The sequence below is a fragment of the Platalea leucorodia genome (assembly GCF_965183815.1).
Source record: "Platalea leucorodia genome assembly, chromosome: 5".
NCBI lineage: Eukaryota > Metazoa > Chordata > Aves > Pelecaniformes > Threskiornithidae > Platalea > Platalea leucorodia.
The window spans coordinates 25,103,416-25,124,031 of NC_138827.1; the positions used below are offsets into that span (position 1 = coordinate 25,103,416).

Genomic DNA, 20,616 nt, shown 5'->3' on the forward strand with positions numbered 1-20,616 from the left:
CAGGTTGTACTAAATATCACATCTGTACTTAAAGCAGTTCACTGATTCCTCATGCAGGTAAACTCTCATGGACAGGAAACTGAGGCACAGACAGATTAAATGCATTGCTCAAGATTAAATAAGAAATTTCTGGGCAAGCCAGAACTGAACCTAGTTGGAGTCCCGATTCAGCACATTTACCACAAAGCTGTCTCCATTAGTGTACTTACTGCCTATGCTATGGTTGCTGTGTGGGATCGAATGCAAACTGCTTCACGGCAAGCTCGATTGGGGAACCAGACATCTCCTCTGACGAAGGTGCAGTAGCAGGATTACACTTTTCCTGTTTAAGAGGAAACCTCTCTCTCCAGCCCTCCACAAACATAGAATTGTTCTGGCCCAGAACTGGCCGGAAAACAAGAATTCCATTTTGCAACCATTTTTGAGGTTTTAGTTTTATTCTTGCATTGGGATAATACTGAAATTGAAAAGTAGACTTTTTTTTCTACCAAAGCCAAAGAGAAAAGTGAAGTAAAAAAAACAAACAAAAAAACCCCAAACAAACAACAAAGCAGAGACGCAAACCTTGCTCTCGCACATCCCTTAGAAGTGCTCTTATTGAGAATACTACCCATCCCCTTTACTCGCAGATCCTCATATCCTGCAGTCTCTTCCCTGTATAAGTTTTATCTCTGTGTGAAGAAGGTTTCCAAGAGACCAGTTTCTTTGAAACTAATACATTTCTACCTAAAGTTCTGTTATTAGCAAGGCATTTTTTCCCAGCATTAGAGTGACATTTTCTTTAGCCATATAACTACAGGAGGAGGAGGAGGCAGCCATAAACCACGTTAGTCCTGGGCCTCAAGATGCAGATTATAATGCAAAGAATCATTTTGCGTGGTCTATAGCTGAAAATGTCTCGCAGGCTTTCTGTAGTGGAATGGCCCATTTATCTTTCCAGGTCACGTTCTGGGTTTGCTTTTTTGGTTTTGTTCTGGTTTTGGGGGTTATTTTTCTCTTTATAGCTGTTGATACACAGGGAAATGATTAAGCTTTTAATTTGTTTTGTAAGTTTTTAGGCTTCAATCTAAAATACACTCTTCATATGAACAAGGCAATAGTGTAACTACTCTTTCAGGTGAGCATCAATTCATTGCTGTGCCTATTTCACCTTTTACAGGGAATTCGTGTACAGAGTTTGGAGGAATGTAACTTAGGTTCATAGAACAGGAATGTTCCCACCTTCCAAAAGCCCAGCTATTGGTTTTTTTTATGTTATATTATTTTATATTTATTATTATAAAAATATATATTATAAACATAAATATATATATTATACTTTTTTTTTTTTTTATTGTTGGAGCTATTGCTCCAACAGCTATTGCTGAAAATGCCAGGTTGTCATTTTATCAGCAAAATTTCTGCAGTGTCAAATTCATATAAACTTAAAGCCTGGCCCTACAGGTATGAGAAACACATTAGCTAAAACCTGTGAATACTGATTATTTCAGCACCCAGTCAGGGATAAGAAACCTTTTGGCTTTGACTTGGGTAAGAGCCTCCTTCTTTCACCAATAAAACATTGTGGAAAAGACTAAAGTAAAGCCAAAACTATATAAACCAAAGTTATTCTAACAGCTTGTAAAGACAGATGAGAGTCATTACATTATTTATGCACATGAGGGTACTGGGATAGACAGGATTAGATGATTTACCCAAGATCAAACAATGAGTCAGTGACACAGTTTTCTGCTGTCCAGTGAAAACACGGATGTACAGTAAGCTGAAAAGAATTCATTTATTCCCCATATCAAAAGGATAAAGGAGAGAGCATTCCCTCTGCTATCTGAGCTTGTGGTTCCAATAAGTGTTGATAGAACTGAATTTGGCAAGCAGGAAATTAGCTTCACTAGTCACATATGCAATACATTTGCTGAAAACAAATCTTGAGTTACTCAATTAACAACAGTTTTCACTTGCTGAAGCCACAGGCCTATCTATCACAGCAGCAATTTACTCCTTGCTGCCTTCTTGAGAAGTTAGAAGTATACAACCCATTCAGTGTCCAAGGCACAGCGTAATCAGTCAGGACATTGTGCAATGCCAGAGTCTTGCCTCATGTCTGCGTTCAAATTGCACGAACTGAGTTACTTGGTTTCAGTCAACACCAGCTTGGATGGTGGGATTTTGAATTGTTCATGGATCAGATTTTAGTGGGCTGATAGGATCAACATGAAGAAGGAACAATTCAGCTGAAGGCTTGTCAACCCTCAGAATGCCCTGAAGTGGGCCATATCCCGCCCTAAATATTTGCACAAAAATCCTGCTGACCTCAGTGGTGGTTCTCAGTACAAAATGATGGCAGGATGTGGTCAGAGTGATCCTTCTAATAATAGGTTTTCCATTGAGATCAATGGACATTGGGCCTCATTTCATTGCCAAAGTTTGCTTCTGAGCTCTAAAGGGAGACATTGTTTTCCTGCAGCAGGGAGCACACAATTGCCAAATTTACTCCTGGCAAAGGCAGAGGTTTATTTTTAATGCTGAATAACACCAAAACTGTCTGATATTAATTAAGAAAGTGTCTTCCTTCTGCATATCTCAAAAATAATAATCTCCCAATGTTGCTGTTGGAAAGACACACAGAAAACATTAATATATCTGTATTTAAAAGTCAGACATAAAATAAGCGAAAACCACTTTTCTGTTACCTGAATGCAATTCTAAGGTGAGTTTCGCATGCATGGAAGTAGCAGGTGCTCAGCTCTTCAGGGAACTCAAGCCAACTTAATATAGGTGTTGAAGACCCAGGCCCCCCAACAAGTTCCTCACAGGTACATTCCTAAGTCTGTAGGCAGCACCCTTCACTCCATTTTTCCTGAGCCTATCCCTCCCTTGGTGTTCATTACAGCTTTGATGCCTATATGTAGAAATCCTTATCTTCAGGATGCTAAAGGATGACTAAATGTTTTCCAGTGTTTTATTCATTATCTCAGTTCAACTTTAACTGATTTTAATCTTGTGGTTCTGCTATAAAGATAAGCAGCAGCCTGCCAGGGAAATAAGCATTTCACAGGTTAACAGCACAATACTTGTAAAGAGGAAGCAGGTTTGTTTTCTGCCTTATTTTCTGGAAAACGTTAAAACAATAAAATGAATGAGAAGCAGTGGAGAACAAGTTGTAAAGGAGCTAATTTCCTGCCCACAGCAGCTCTGATATAAATTTCAATCTTGGATGGTAGGGGCTGTGGAGAACAAGGGGAGGGGGCCTCTCTTCCTGGAAAGCCAGGCAGGACAGGACCGATTTGAGACATCTTCATTGCCAGAACAGCCGGTATTGGCTAATCATCAGAAAACAGAGACTTCAACCTACAGGAAGCGGAGAGCAAGAAAGACATCTGAATCAAACCTTCAGGTTCCAAATGTGTAAATGCACAGAATAATAACAAAAAAAAAAAAAAAAAACCAAACAAAAACCAAAGCCCCTGCTTACACACAAGCCTTCCTGGAGACTGACAAATGCCAAAGGAAGTGCCAGTGCCCTGACTAACAAAAGAATCCTGAAACGCTGCAGGCTCCGGTGCCAGCAGCGGCAGAGCCGGCACCCAGTTAAAAGTGGGTGGCTGCCTGACACGGCTGCTGCCGGATGGAGCAGACAGCTCAGCATGAATCACGGGGCAAAGGATTCCTTCAGTCCGGGAGGAATTGGTACAATACACAGACTGCCTGCTGTTTGGTTTTTTTTTCCCCTCCCCCCCCCCCCCCCCCTTTTTTTTTTAATACTCCTGACTTTGAGAGACCAGCCGTTTCCTTCCTGATGTTCTCTGTGGGCGTGCGACCGGCAGATGACTACTCATTGATGGCACTGTGTGTATGTGAGCGAGCGCATGAACGCGGGTGAGAGGTGCCAGACTGAAAACCCCTAGAGACTGAACTCCCCCAGGTAGCCCACACAGCCACTGCTTTGACTGGCTACTAACAGAGCAGATCTTCCATCATCGCCATCTCAAGGGGACCCGTTCACCCAGGTCATGTGGTTTAGACACACACACACACACACACACACACACACAAGATTACTGCAAGTCAACCCTACAGCAGATTTGAGACTTTTGGAAATCCTTCCCGGAAGGAGGAGTGTCTCCATCTCCCTGGCCACAAGGCTGGAAGCAGGGCAGAGGGTAACAGAGTTTTCTTACACCCCTCCAAAAATCTACAGGGGCTCCTTAATTAGGGTTACAGGCAAAGCTGGCTTTGGTTTACTGACTCCTCTTGCCCCAGAATGGGGAGGGGAAATGCTTCTATTAGGCTGACCATGTATCTTCACTCTCATCTATTTGATGAGTATTTGAATCAAGCTATCTTGAGTCTGGGGAACCACTTGAAAATTATTCCCACTGGCCATTCAGACTTTTGGTCTCTCTATACACCCCAGGTCTGTTTTCAAAGGTAAGGTTAACATGGTAACAAGCTATCTTCTCCAGATACTTCAAAAGGTACAACACTGATCACAGTCTCTAGATATGAGACCACCACTGTGGAAGCTGTTAGGTCCAAAAGACTCACTAAACATTTCAACTCTATTTACTGCTATTACCTCTTCACATTACACAGATACATTTTGATTTGTGGTTTTCATAGTGTAACTCTCCTAAACACATGAGAGAAAGGGAGATTGAAAACACAGCCGAAGGAAAAGTGATTTTTAATCAGATATATACTTATCCAATACTACTGACATCAGTTGGAGTCTTTGCATTTATTTCAGCAAGCTCTGCATCAGCTCTGTCACCAACTGGCAGGCTACTCTGAGAAGCAACTGTTTTAAAAGGTAGTCTCTTATGTGTGCTACAGGACTGCCTATATGGAGAGAAGAAATCAGACTAAACCTATCAGAAAAGACAATGAGACAAGAGAGAAGGTCTGGTCAAGTTGGCACCCAGCATTCAAAGAGCAGGAAGGCCACACTTCAGCCAGACCCTCTGGCTTGACAAGGGCGACAGTGACATGCATCCCTGCTCATCTCAGGAGGAAGTAGCTGCAGCAGCACTCTGACACCCCGACCTGACTTCATGGAAGCTTTTTGTACCTTCCACTGCTCTGCTGGTGAGCTTCCAAGTTCAGTCATTGCCTAAGTCTGTTCCAGCATTGCTTGACAGCGGTCTTGCATCTGCTCTTTCCCATTAGCATTAATGATATCTTGCCCAGCTTCAATCTTTCTCCTTACTTTTATCTTCCCTTTCTCCCATCAACAAGCTTGATTCTCTCCATGTTTTCTTCTTCTTCTCCATTAATTCTTTTCTTTCTTTTCCCATACTTGCCTCCTCTGCTTTTGCAGAGGAAATTTCCTGGTGAAAATCTACACCTGAGGACTGATTTCCATCTCTTCCTGTCCTGCCACCTTTCTACGACTAGAATTTCACCTCTAAGTTAGCTGTAACCCACATTCATGATCTTAGCAGTCTTTTCAGTTCCTTTGACCAGCCCTCAAAACTGTTGCTGCCCAAATACTTCTTTTGTCCCCACTTCTCTCTCTGCATTGGACCTGCCTTATCACTTCCAAGAGATAAACTGACAATGCACAATGTGTTCCTGTTAATCTCTGCCAATAAGGCCCTCTCACATTCCATAAAGAAACCTCTTATCTGCTTTCCCTCTAGCTTCTCCACTGATCCACAAATTAACCTTGTTGTCTTTTTGTTCACCCTTACATCTTGTCTTCTGCTCCAGTGCTTATTTTCTTTCTTTCTACAGCACATGCTTGTGCTTGTTTAAATTTTTGCTAAAAGAACCCAAATCCGTTCTTTGCCCAGCTTTGCCTTTTTCAGTACTGCCCACTCTGTCCCCCCCCATCTCCCACCTCTTCCTCTTATTTCTATGATCACTGGGCTCACCATTTGCAACAACATCCGGATTTCTCCTCCTCCAAGTTCATGCCAGACTCTGCTTAATCCACCTCCTGCTCCTTCATTCCACCAAAATAATTCTTTTCTCAGTTTCAAAAGGCACTTGACAAAGTTTCAAATCAATACTCTACCTTTTCTCTCCATGGCTTGTCAGCCAATTTTAGCACTTCTAATCAAGCTCGTCTTGAAGTCCTGTCATCCCTTGGCTTAGATGATTATTTCCTCTAATAATTCCTCTTCTCCCACTCCCATCACTCTGTGCACATGTTCTAATGAGGATCATCCACTGGCTTTCAGCTACCCATCTTTTATGGGCTTCTCAGTTTCCTTCTCTACACAGACGCCGCAAGAAGCAAACATGAAATCCACAGCCATGAAAAAAATACAGCATCTCTATGCAGATAGAAATTCTTCTGTGCTCCAGACCTTCAACCCAAGTTCAAGTTCTGTCAAATACATGCAAACGGCACAGGAGGTTAGAGTTTGGCTTTAAAACAACAGGAGGGAATGTGATGTTCAAAGAAGAGAGCATATCACCTGCTTGAAAACAACTACGAACATGCCCAATGCATATTATTGGCCATATTCTTAACTGATTAAATTTTTATCAGCTGAGAAATGTTTCAGAACTACCTAGTATCCTAAAGTGGCTGCAGATGCAGTCAATATCCCTCTCTACCCTCACTCTCACCTCTTTCCACTCACTTAATGAAACAGCTTGCAACTCACACTGCTCTTTGTACCTGTGTTTATCATGACAATCAAATCCAGCAACAGCAGCAAGTTAATATATTTCCTTTGGGAAAGGGTGAAAGGAACAAGTTCTGATTATGGTACCCCACATTTTGCCAGGATCCTGCTTAGCTAACAAAGTGTGAATACTGATAAACTTCCTGGTCTTGCCTGTTTAGCCATGCTCTGCCATGGCTCCTGAATCAATCCAGTGTGGGTAGGGGAAAGTTCATGGTTAATTGCTCACTGCTAACAGAAAAATGGTTTGCAAATGAGTTGCTTTAATCCCAAAGTGTGTCTCCAGTGCCTACAATTTGTAATGGTTCCATTGTACTCTTTATAACAGGTGTTTTATTTCCACTAAGTAGTTCTGATTTTGTTGACAGCGGAGTACCCTGCAACTTTGTGGAGTGACAATATATCCACCTTTCTACCCACATTATTTTTCCTTTGCCAAAATCATACAAAGATATTGATTGACTAAGGATCCATCGATCACTTATCAATTAGTAAAACCTGAAATGGCAAGTTAAATGCAACAGGCTAAACAAATAGAAGTAAAAAGTAAATTCTTCACATCTGTATTTCCACTATGTCTGAAAATTCAGCAATTTTGACCTGCCGCAGGAGATAACTCCTTATATAAAAACATCATATAAACAATTCTCATGCTGTTTCTGTGGTTTCAAGAGTATAATACTCATATCCTCAAAAGTATCACTTAACTTTATCTCCACATCCTAAAGTGATTCAGTCTTTTTTCGAAAAAGGAGTTGTGATCTGAGTTCATCTGACATCTCCAAATTTCATATGAGAGGCTGAAATAGAGTATTGGCATTTACAACAAAACCACAGCATGGTAGTTCTATAAACCAATCCTCTGGCTTCTAAGACCCAGTCGCCTTCAGTGGACCACCACTTCAAACCTGAACTTTGCTGACTGGCTTAACAATTTGTTCCTGGTATCATGTGACAGGTTTTTGAAGCTCACATGTGTAATGGGGCATTTGCTGCTAGTACAAAAAGAAGAAAAAACATTTAAAAATGTAGTAGAACATGAGGTTCCAATTTTCTGAAAAACAGAAACATCTGTTGGAGTCATGAGCAGTTGATTAGTGGAGTTCATTTCTAGGGTAAGGCTTCAGCAGATCAGCTCTTCTATCTAAGTATATCATTGTAGTCACTGGAAGCATTACAAAGAACAGGCAGGAAAGATATAAACAATTTCTTAGGGTGCTAGTATCCTTAAAAGCTAACTATAATGCATCGGTCTTCGGCACTGCTTTACATGATACCAGCACGTAAAATTAACAGCTGTACTTAAACCTCGCTTTCATCCACAACAGCTAAACATCTGCCAGTCTTTCAGTTACAAACCTATACTATTTTTGAAGCTTATAGAGACTGTAAAAATTCTTTTGGAAGACAAAACACAACATACAAGCTATCAGTCTGAGCACACTTCTTACTTGCAAAATAATTACACCAAGTTGGGTTCAGTCTACCAGTCAAGACAATGACAAGAACATTAGTTGTTCTTTAAGGTGCTGCTTGGATTTCAACCTAAAGCTTTTCCAGCTCATTACACTAACATAAGGATTAACACCTTGGAACATTTGCACAAAAAGCAGAGGTTAATCAGAAATGCTAATTCAGCCCACATGCCCTCTAAAGCTCCAGTGATATTGGATAGATAGTTGAGTTGTATATACTACTTTCATTAAGGCTGCTGTTGCAGATCTGTGCTCCTAACACCACAAGCCTTGGCACCCAGGAGTACAAAAAGCCACCAGGAAGAGAATGCCTTTAAGGTTAAGCCTCTCTTTCATTAGCTTGAATATCTAATTGAAGGCTTACTAGGAATCTTAGCCCTAGCTCTTGTTCAACTCGTGGCGTCAGTGGCCTGACCTAACCTCCCAGTTTCCTACTGCTCCATCTGCATCCACCTGTCACCTCATGCGTATTCCCCATCCAGGAATGGGGTACTGTTACATTAAAAATAACAACTAGAACTTGGTAGCAAGCAATTTCACTTCCCCTCCTGACTTTACTGACTATTTTGTCTTTAACAAAACCATAAAATAACAAACACAAAATAATTTGTAAGATTGGTGGGGTTTGTGTTCAGGTGGGTTTGGGAAGGCTGCTTTATTACACAGAAATTAAAAGGTGTCCTCCTTTTATCATGAAGGACAAACTTCCAAGATGCTATAGCTACCTGAGAAAATGGCAGTTACTGAGGGACAGTCAGGGTTTTGAGTTGCTTTCAGTCTACCCTAAAGCAGAAGAATCTCTTCGTACTTTTTGAAGCAAAAACTGTATTTGCCTGTGGAAAGTATTATCAGATCTCCCTAAAGGAAATTGTTTCCATCTGAATAGATCCAATTTTTGCAAGTATTCTTCTACCTTTCAGGAGATATTGCACACCCACCCCTGAAATCCCTTCCATGCTTTCCAGTTCTCTGTAAGATTCTTCTTTTAATCTTCCTATCATTAAGACACCACTATGTGCCTGTTTTCTCTTACCTAGGCTTATAGGCAGGTGCAGAATTCACCTGAAAGCACTGTTCTTGAGATGCTAGTGAAAGCAGAGATGACCACTGTCTCTAGGCAACAGATCTGGGCATCCTTCCCTATTTGAACATGTAATCGACTTCTGAACCCACCTGGTACAATGTGTGGTGAGCCTCTGTGGAGTGAACAAAGCCCAAGCATCAACTTAGTTTGGCTTTTCTAAGCACACAGTGTGGATCCTCTTTCCAGTGCTCCTTCCTGAGAACTGGAGTCCAATTGTTTCATCCAGGGGCCTTCTGCTGACCCTGATGATTCCCCTGTAACTTGCACGCACTCTTCCCTGTAACCCCAGCTGGAGAAGGAGCCCAGCTCACTGTATAATCCTGGTGGGCTATATGATAGTGAAAACACAGCAAAGCAGAGCAACCATGAGTTTAGAAGTATGTGTAAAGCTTCTCTTGAAAACCCAGAAATCAACTGTGTGCAGATTACCTTGTCTCAGCTTCCTTATAGCTCTAGCAGATTCTCTAGTTATATTAGGTCCTCTGTGAGGGTACAGGATCCAGGCAGATGCAAGGACTTTCTTCTGCACCACACAGCTCCTTCAGACCAGCTTGCTGTCTATGAATTAGACTGGACCTTCAGCTAAACCCAACTTCTGTAGAAAAGGTACACTCATTTCTTTTCCCCTCCCATGAAGCCTGAGACTTCCTATGTGAGGCTTCCCCCTTTGTTTCTTCAACAAATCTTTTTACAAGCCCTTCACTGTATACATGAACTGTCTTTTACAAACTGTATGGAACTCATTGGATGCAAGTCAGATGGAACATGAAATTAAAAAAAACTACACAGGCACAGCTGTATGCCTAATAAGCTAATTATTGGCCTAATCAACTCAGGCCCTTAGCAGGGGTTATTGTTTCAGGCTACAAGCTAGTTTAACATGAACACTTAACTTCCCTAGTAGAAATAGTTTATACTTGGCTATCTTAACATATGATCAGACAAAGCTGAAGTCCATCCACAGAAGACCAATAGACCTGCCCTAAGTCACTCCTATCAGGTCTAGAGACTTTCACTCCCTTGTTAACTTTACTAGATAAGTGCCACCTTTTGTCCAAAACTGCAAGCACTTTCATGGATTGCCATTAAGATTTAACGGCAGACTTTGTCGCTGCAAAGACGTCTCATGATACAAAAATTCCATTGCATTAGCTTCCTAATACCATAAAATTAACTCAAATTTATATCAAAGACCTAAGTTACCAAAATTATTGGTGCTGCTGCACCTCTAGCTCCATGATTAAGATGACAAGTTCTTAGTGAGAAATAAGGGCTGAGATGAATGAACTTTGGTGAGCCACAACATTACCAGAAACCTTGGGGACTCAGATGTTAGCTTTCTCTCCACCATGATTTATGAACAATAGAAACCTCTAAATGATCTGCTCATCGGTGAGTGAGCTGTGGTACAGCTCTGTGCACCTTTGCCTCAGAGGTGGAAGAAGATGCACTTAATCAGTGCAGAAAGATACAGAAGTGGAAGACACAGTTCTATCTCTTCTCCACATCATCCATTGTGCCCACTCACTGTCTCTCAAACTGCAAATAGCAGACTGGTGCTACCAACATAGAGTCATTGCTAGTACTGCTACAGAAAACACACACAAGCCTTGGATGAATAGTGGTTTGGGGATTTATTTCATTATTGGGCTTAGGAAGGATAAATAACAGCAACACTCAACTGCCAGGATCTGTCTCGTTTCTGCCTTCTCTTCCTGAGAATGGATGGAAACAGCAACTGTAGGAGGCTTTGGACTAGACAGAAGAAAGTGAAGGGGCACATTCCTTCCAGCACTGAAAAACCCTCTAGGAGCCACAGAGCACGCAGAGCAGAGGAGGGACTGCTTGGTTTCAGTGTCTGTATCCGTTATGAGTAAGGCAGTGATGCCCTGACAAGAAGGCCTGAAGAAACTGGGGTGTGGCGGCTCTTTGGCGCAGCAAGGGAAGGCCCAGAAGCCTACACAGAGGGTTTCCTCTAGGATAGGCTGGTGTACGAGCCAGGGCAGGAGGTCCTGTGCCACTGCGAGACAGGCTCCAGCCTCTGCCAGAGCTGTGTGACTCATGGGAGGGAGGGAGGAGGCGAGACTTGGCAACCTGGGCTTTCTCACACAGTAGCAGGTTTTGTTCTCCACGGGATAACCCAAGGCCTATGTGGCATGTGGTCAAACTCTTCAGTAAAGGACTGCAGTCCTTGTCACTCTCTGGTCATCATAATAGCAATGGACCATATCACTTAATTCATGCGCCATACAGGGCTTGGTGCGTCCTGATTCTCCCCTGCTCCAGCTGTCCAAACGATGGTTAGCAGGCTGCAGAGGAGTGATGCTGGTGGGACTGAGAGTCTCCTGCTCTTTTTCCCCCTGCGGCAGTTAGACTTGCCAGGCTCCAGAAGCCAGCAATATCTTCCTGGGATAGGACGCCACTCCCACACAGCATGGCGAAACCAGGACTGTGATTCACAAGTGGAACCACTTCCCTTGGGACAGCTGTAATGGCTCCCATTTCCTGCTCTCTACCCTACCCAATTTTTAAGGTTACCATCCTCACCACAAGAATCAAACAGCTTGCACAACAGCTGCTGGTCTGCTGTAGTTTACAGCCCAGCACCTCAAGGTGTTTCTGGTTAGTACCCTTAAAAGCTGGGCTATACCCACTTGTGATGAGAGCTCTAGAAAATGCTACCTTCCTTTTGGTAAACTACTTTAGTATCATCATATGTTGCTCTTAGGACCCATGAAAAAAACTCAGGCCCCATCAGTTGTATTAAGCACCCTGACACTATTTTACTACTTTGCCTTTTGCAATGCAAATGGCATATAAAACATACAACCTGGAGAATACAGAGAAGACATCTCACATGTCTGGTGATGACATATTATATTTTGCTTCCCAGCCCAAATGAATCCTGAAGCCATGATATTTTAAAGAAGCCTAATCATACATTGCTAAGTTTTTGGCAGGCCAGATCAAATATTCTTAATGAAATCTTTTTAAAAAGGGGATAATACACACATGGTCTAGCTCCTGCAACACACTGAACACCCAGACCTGTGGCTAGGACTATCTTGTGTGCAAAGTGGCATACTTGGTTGAGTAACCATGTTTAAAGGGTAACAGGACACCTGCTTACCATTTCACTTCAGTGGGACTAACTGTGTGATTAGAGTTAAGCAGGTGACAGTGCTCAGTGTTACAGCCTTTCTGGAAAGCAACCACCTCAAAAAGGTTCAAAGTATGATACCCCAAAAGGAGACAGAAAAATAGCATTCATTGTTTTTACAAATCACAAGCTCATAGGATAATTCATGTTGAAAGGGACCTCAGAAGGACATCTAGCTCAACTTCTTGCTCAAAGCAGGGTCAGCTATGAGGTCAGACCAGGTTACTCAGGGCTTTAACTAGTCTATTTGCCTTTAGGATATCTATTGCAAGCATTGAAAAGTTCATTTTTTGTATTAAAACAGAAGGATTTGCACTTAGTGAAAAAGAAATGATGACAGCCTTAGAAATATCAATGAATATGATCCACAGGCTATTAGGAGTCAATTAACAATAAATGTTTTCCCAGTACTGACTCCTCTGTTCTGATTTCCAACATACTATGTTAAAGCAACAAGAAGCAAGCTGAGCTGTGATGGTTGATTCTCTGAATTCCCTAAGTTTGATTTTCACAGGTGGCAATGACATTGACAATTCAGAACACATGAGCTTGTACTGTTTACATTAAAATACACTTACTATGAAAGTGTATTTACTTACTGACCAAATACACTAACACTAAAATGTTAGCTTTATATAAACTACCTACAGAGCCCATCCCTGGAAGTAACAAGCTATTCGTTAAAGATTTCTTAGATTCTTAGTGACGTTTCCTGATAATGGTCCCATTTAGAAGCACAGATTACATTTAATATGCACGCTTTTAACAACATTAGCTTGTTCTAAAGTGTGCTTTAACCCGCGTTATCAGAACTGTAGTTGAATTCCTCATATGGTTAAAGGGCAAATTCAGATATCTTTAGTCACCTTTTTCCACAACAAGTCTCACCGAATTAACTGGAGATTGATGATTAGAGAATGAACAAAGGGCTGAGACTGCACACAGGGCTAACATGAGGGTTACCATTAGACAGCGGGACTTCAGACCACCTCTGTGATTGAAAGGGCCCCAGGTTTTCTAAATTTCACCTTCAAAACATTCACAAGTTTTCACTGTTTTATCAGTATGGTTAAAGCAGTGAAACCTTCTGAGGTAGGTAGGTTTATATTTTCTGAAATGTGATTCTACAATTCAACTTAATTCACATACTGGAAAGAGAATATGTCCTTGATTTCACTATAACTGTGTTCAGACAAAGGAACACAGTTGGAATAGTCTATAAAAAAAATACTAACATCACTAAAGCTGACCGAGTTGCTCTGCTACAAATTTGTACATAAACAAGGACTAGTGAGAGCCCCATGCAGAGCTGCTACATTGTGGACTAAGAAAAGCAACGCAATCACAAGTTGAGAATGGCACTACTGAGCATGAAATGGGGGTTGTTAATTCAGATTGTAGTTCAGGTGCATTCAAGTGCTTTGTGTATATAGAGAACTTCTCTAACAGTCAGAAAAATTCTAAATTTTTCTAAAATTTCTGAAAGACCTTGACAGTTTAGTCTGCTTTAATGACACAGTATGGAAGACAGGACACTTTGCAGCAAAGTTGCTTTTTACTTTAAAAACTACATATGGGCACTTTCTGGATTCAGAATAACTACTGTGCTTCTGGCAGTCCTGCCACTATCATTTAATGTGTGTGTCTTCCCAACAACATACATCTTCCAAAGCTCTGGGTCACAAAACGTGACACATAGGGTACGCTGGGACCACTACCAGCAGCCAGCCAAAAATGCTAAGGGGAAGAATTTTTGTAGTGAGGGGTATTTCCCATATTCCAACACAACCTTTTCTGAGTACTCCCTACCTTGTCTGGCAGAGGCAGGAGCATCCCTTTGCCAACCAGGATTTTGTTAAACATTCCTCTGTTATATTTAGTGTCCAAAACCTATAGCTGTAAATGTTTTTTCTTTCTAAATGATCGAATTCCATAGCCATTGGTCAGACACTCCATCTCCTGCCTCATTGTACCAGAGCTGCTATCACGCTCTTCCTTATTGCCTGATCAACGTTTCTCTCTAATCACCCTCTTCCTTATTGCCTGATCTCTGTTTCTTCCTAAATATCTCCTTTACTATCAAACATGCGAATAACTTGTTTTAACGTGTTTTACATGACAGACATATTTAAGGAACTAGCAGTATAAAAACAACATTAGAAAATACACAACAGATCTCAGCTAACAATGTGCATTAAATGAGTGCATGGCATTCTCTCTCTTTCTTTTTTTAATCTATACCATCAGTACTGTTAACCCCACCTACTAAATCCACAGGCACACACCTAGCACTGGTACAAAAGGAAAATGAGCTAGAAAACACCTTATAATCTCAAAAAAACAGAAGACGGGGATAGTGTGACAGATTCATAAAGAAAAGCAGTATTTCATCCTTGTAACCGTGGAATCCAGTTTTGTAATAATAATTGTTTGTGCTGCTGACTTCCTTCAACACCTGTGACCCTGCTTGTCACGGCCTCATTGCCTGCTGGAAACTTGGCAAAAGACAAGAGAAGAGATATTAGGGAACCAATGCTACATCCTGAGAGAGGCCTTAAAGTCCAAAGGTTGAACAGAATTGCCAGGAGCAGTCTGATAAACTAAGGAAGTATGTGGCTCTGAAGACACAAACTGCTGTGCCCGAGTACAATATGTTCAAACTCTGCGAGCTGCACCCCAACGTCTCGCACGCTCAAAAGAGCACACTATCCATGGACTTTTCCCAAGCAGCCCCCTTGAAAAAGAATTATTTTAAGCCCCTTTCTGAAACGAGTATGTTTCGGTGCACTGCACATGCCAGAATTTCACAGATCTTAAATTTGAAAAACACTCCTCTTTATTTTTTCAAATTAAGCTAGGATGATTTGTTGATTTAATAAAAAGAAAAAAATCCCATGTAAAACCCCTTCTGAATTAGCATATTCAAGCCTTTCCAAAATCTGGCTCCAGTAAAGAACTTGTCCTTAAAAATCTATCAGACTGTAACTAAGCTTGTAACTTGGCATGTGAAATAAATAAGCCAATAATCAAATCCTTCAGAAATTTTCAATTAAACCTGTAAAAATAGCTAATAAAATATTCAGCATTTGAAGAGGCTGTATTCAGGAGGAGAGTACAGCAGCTTCAGTTTCATGTTAGGAAAAGCATGGGGCGTTAATAACTCAGGTTTTTTTCCCCTCTTTCCTATCCACCACTCACGCAGTTACACTAGCACAACTTTTTGTGAAGCCACACTATAAATCTGAGCAGAAAACTCTTTTCTGGCTTTCAGAACAAATCAAACCAAGAACACAGCATGGCCCCCACAAAGAACTGAGCAAGCACAAGCAAAGAGGCAGTGCAGGAATGGCAGCCAGGGGAGGGAGGAAAAAGGACATGAATTGCTTTGAGCTCATATTGCTGCTGAGTACTTTCTATTATAAAACCATAACCTAATACACTTTCAAGACTACGGCTCTGAACTCCTTCACACAGTGCATCTCCTTCCCCACGTGGGACCCTACAGGGATCTATACCGTTGCAAAAATGTGCCTGTGTGGTGAGGATTGCAGGCTCAGACGCTGCACTTTATTATACTTTTCATTATTGACTGCTTATTCACTAAACGAGAGGATAACCCCAGCAGTACTTGTAAACACAACAGCTTCCTTGAGAAGCAACAGCAAAATCCATAAGTACAGCTCTCCTTGTAAGTAAAATGCCTGACTTGGGAGGGCTGTCCTCCCTGGGGAGCTCAGCTGTGGGAAGCAGGAGCAAGGAACTGCCTTTTTAGGACTGTGGCTGAGCAGAGCTGGGAAGCGCTGGGGCAGGAACAGGGCTCCCGCAGCAGCTCGCTGGCCTTATAAGGAGAAAGCCAGGTATTTCCCCAGGCCTGTACTAGGAGCTGCACAGCCAGCGCAGCAAGGTAAGGCGAGGCAGGGCTCCCCAGCGACGCTTGGCCCACCACCAGCTGGGGGGATCCTTGGCCACAGCCACACTCCTGCTCAGTACAGACCTACAGCCCTGGTGTCTCCAGCCTCCGAGCATTTCAAATAGGCCTTATTAGGAAGCAGAAAAGCTTAATTAATTGAAAGATCATTTTCAGATCTGTAAAGCCAGATGGTTTGTGGGTGAGCCGTACTTAATTTTAATGTGACATTTTAAGGCATTCAAGGCAACATTTTGGAGCACGAGTCTCTAATGTCAGGCATCTTTTTAGCTACCTACATAAGAGGGCAGGTTTTCAGAGGTGATGAGCAGCTGGATTGTCTGAAGACTTTAACAGAAGGGGCAAGACACTCAAAGCCTCAGACTCTCAGCAATTTGTTTAAGCAAGCTTTAGGAACACACATGATTAAGACTCCTCCCCAGTTGCCTAAAAATTAAGGCTGCTTGACAGAAAAGCAAAAAGATATCAGTTTCCTTCAGTTTAAGTTACATTTCTTTTTATTACCTGTTTTATTTTTCTAGGGAGCAAAACAAACTAAACCACTTCAGGTCAAATCCATCTATATAGGATATATGTGTAAGCACCCGTGACCATGAAGTGTCCCATATTGTTGTTCTTTTTACCTTTCTGACTCTAGTTTTCAGAAGTAAAAAGAGGAGGCTGTGAGTAAAATAGGAAAAAAGTACAACTTTCTCCCAACAACGTCCATTTTAAAATTTGATTTTTAAATTTTTCTCAGAAAATGGCGACAAAAATGGAGTGTCCTTGAATATTTTTCTTTGGGGGAAAAAAAAAAAAGTAATTTTCCTTTAGATATGGTTAAAAAAAGTAATTTACAGGGTAACATTAAAATGAGACACTACCCATCCAGGAGTAATACAGCATCCCAGTTCTGAATATGAAATGGCATATTGAAATTCAAAGAATTACCCATACATTTTGCCATCTTAGTTTCTTGAGGTTAACTTTGATAACAGCAGGCAGCAGTTATCAGCTTGAGAAGCTGAATAGTATAGGTTTAACTCAAAGCAGCAACTTTTAACCTAGAAATATGAGAATGGCTTGATAGTTTTGATCTGTACTATTTTTTAAAGCCATAGACAAGTGTCTGCTCTACATTACAAACTACTGCCATCATTAGTGCCTTCAGGTAATAATCACAGCAGGAAGACCAAAACTTTGATTAATCTTGCTACATCCCACTTGCAACATATTGGCAAGAAAACATGGAAGTACTAATGGATAATAACAGGGCATCCATTTCTAGGATTCCTTATGAGAGGCCCATCAGGAGAAAAGAGGCCACAGACAACATGAAAAATTACATTAAACAACTGAAAAATATCTAGATACGTGACAAACTTATTCAGTATGAGCTCAGACATTGCATAGGACTTTCTCCAATTGTTGACTGGGCTGGGATTACATTTCTAGAGCTTCAAAGGAGCACTAGGGTAAGACTGCTTTCATAGAAGGAATGAAAGTTTTGACACCAGGTGTCTGTAAATTTCTCCTTTAAAATAATTTGCTTGCCAAAGCAGTTCAGCTGCCAGAAAGGGAGAAAAGCAGGCAAACTATTCCCTTAAAAGCAATGACTGTGCTATGCTGCTCAGGTACATGAGGCATCGCTCCAGATCTAGGGAACGCTCATTAGGAGCAATTAAAAAAACTCTGAGGGGATTTTAAAAACAACAACTTCCAAAAACAAAACACGCATATATACCACATGCATTTGTTTATGCAGCTGTAATGAGTGATGAAATCCATTTATGAGCTGAAGTCACGAGATTCTAAGCAGGTCTTTGTTTAATCTTGGTAAGTCATGACATTTCTCTACTACGTATAATAATGTGATTTGGATCAACATTTTCAAACTTATGCACCTGGTTTTTAACACTGCTTACCAACTGCACTTCTCATCTGCTTCGCTGGAGACCAAACAGTCTACTTCTGAGCCACCGCTTTGATTAAGAATCCTAAAGACAGATAGAGAAACCTTGTTTTAGTTTACCATACACCTGTAATTCTTGAATTCAGCATATATTCTGCAGTTCTTACTCAAACTGAGACCCCATGCAACCTGCAAAGAGTGTAAATAAAAATCAATGAGACCATTAGCGGAATGAATACTTACAGCATCAGCCCTTCTATAACCACAACATCTATCCAGATGGATGCCCTTAAAAGACTTAAGAAGCTTTGCTACAGACAATGGCTTTCGTTCCAGCATGTTGCTGTGACTTGGAAGAATAAAATGAAGATAAATGCAGCTGTTTTTGCTGCTTACATTAATGCAGCATTAGTGCCCTGAGTAACAAAGGTAGGACAGAGTATGCAGGGAAAAAAAAAGATTCAGCACAAATAACTATTAAGTTACATATGTTTTGTGTATTTATAAACTATGCTAGGCTTTAGATGTATTATTATATAGCTTTAACAGTATACGAATCAGTAATCCTGCATATAAATCAAGACCACATTTTTAGCTTTGATATTAAGGAGAAAAAAAAAAGGGGGGGGGGGGGCGGTATTTGCCACTGCTGCTCTTGCCATTACACTTCCATTACCTTTGCAAACCGATCTGAAGTTTTGTGAGGATCAGATCAAAACTAAATGAATCTAGGTCCACTGTTAATATAAACAGTGACTTTTTTGTATTTCTTTTAATAAGGGAAAAAAGATTAGACTCCTCATCTGAACAAAAAGTCAATCTACCTAATGCACAAGAGCAGGACATCCCAAACAGACAAAAACTCTCTTAGTCTTTTAAGGTCTGAAGGAAAGTGTTGCTGTCTACATCCATTCTCCATTCTGTTTCTCATGTTTGGCTCATTCATCTACTGCTCTCCAGAGTCCCAAATGAGCCAGGAGAACAGGTGGATTTTACAGCTTGTCACCAAATCAAGAAAATGCAAGGATCTTTCACCTAGAATGTTTTGTTCCAAGAAACCTCTTCTTTATATGCAAAAGCATAAAGTACAAGGCAACTTCTTCAGCAGCTTGGACTCAAACTTGGGAAGGCTCTAAAAAGGCCAAAGCCAAATATGCATAACCAACAAAGTCAATGTATCACCTAACTGGCACAAACAGAGTATGTTCCTACATTTTTTATGATTATTTTTGTTGATATAGGAAAATAATATGCAGTATTGCCAGTGTCTTTCCTGATGTGAAAACAAGTCCTAAAACGGTCATCAACACAAGGCAGCCAGGGAAGCACTGGAACTCCCGAGATGGAAAGTGGCACTTTTTCTGCCATTTTCAGATACACACACGTATTGGATGTGGTTTTATGTTACACGCAAGTACGACATGGACTTGGGAAGAGAGACAACATTCTCAGTAGGACAGTATAAACACTTTGTTGCCTTCCATTTTCTTAGGATGGCTGCATCACTCAAGTAAAAATGTCACACAATGCATACAACCCATATCAAACAAGAATCCGTAATATTCTTAATGCTACATCAATTTATATATGCTAGATATATTAATGGGAAAATAAACTCAGATGCAATCCTCCTACCTAAATTCTAAGTCTATAGAGATTATATTTTTTATTCCCCTATTTCCTAAGTCCTGTTCAGTTATTTTCCTTCAGTGTTTTGGGATCTACTACACCAGTGTGACAGAAAGAAAATGACTGTAACTACTGAAGTCAGAGTAACAACTGAAAAACACATATCAGTAGAAAACATTATTTAATATGCTAGTCCACATGAGCTAAACCCATCTGAAAAGCTCTGAAAAGACACATTAAAAAAAATAACTGTGGGAGCGTTAAGTAAACAGTTCCCTTACTGGATTTGCTATAACAGACTAAAACCTTTCTTCCCCTTTCCACATTAAAGCAGAGCCCTAAAACCACATTTTGCATATTTTATTAGTTCAGACCTTTTCTAACACAGTTCCCAGGGCAGATCAAGTCCAACAAACTTTAAAAAAAAATGAATCTAACATTGTTCTACAATAATAGTACTAGAATCTGGTAGAGTGTGAACAACAGGACTATCAATAAATGTCTACTCTTATTCCCAGACCCAGAATGGAATTCTAAACAATTTTTAGCCCCTAAGATTCACAATTTATTGAACCTGAACTTGCACACCAGCTTTAGTAATCAATGTTAGCCATCTCACGCCTTTCACTGCTTTCATCAGAGAAGAACTGCACATTTGGAGAAAGAAAAATATTTTTGTGATTGTTTTAAAAATCGTAGTTGAAAGTTTCTTGAAAGGTCAGAAAGCTAGGAGTTATCCTGCTAGAAACAGATTAGCAGGCAGAGGGTAGGCAAAGTGGTCGGGGGTGTACGGGAAGTATAATCTATCAGATTG

The 20,616-nt window shown here is 40.8% G+C and overlaps 1 protein-coding gene across 2 annotated transcripts in view; it reads right to left on the reverse strand.

Moving 5' to 3' along the window:
* The window catches only part of LOC309591304 (uncharacterized protein), a 138,368-nt gene that overhangs the window by 105,947 nt on the left and 11,805 nt on the right, over positions 1-20,616 (reverse strand). For both annotated transcript variants that reach the window (XM_082313437.1, XM_082313436.1), the window contains one exon: positions 18,187-18,258. In XM_082313437.1, coding sequence (XP_082169563.1) covers positions 18,187-18,258 — 72 coding nt within the window. The remainder of the gene's footprint in view (positions 1-18,186; positions 18,259-20,616) is intronic.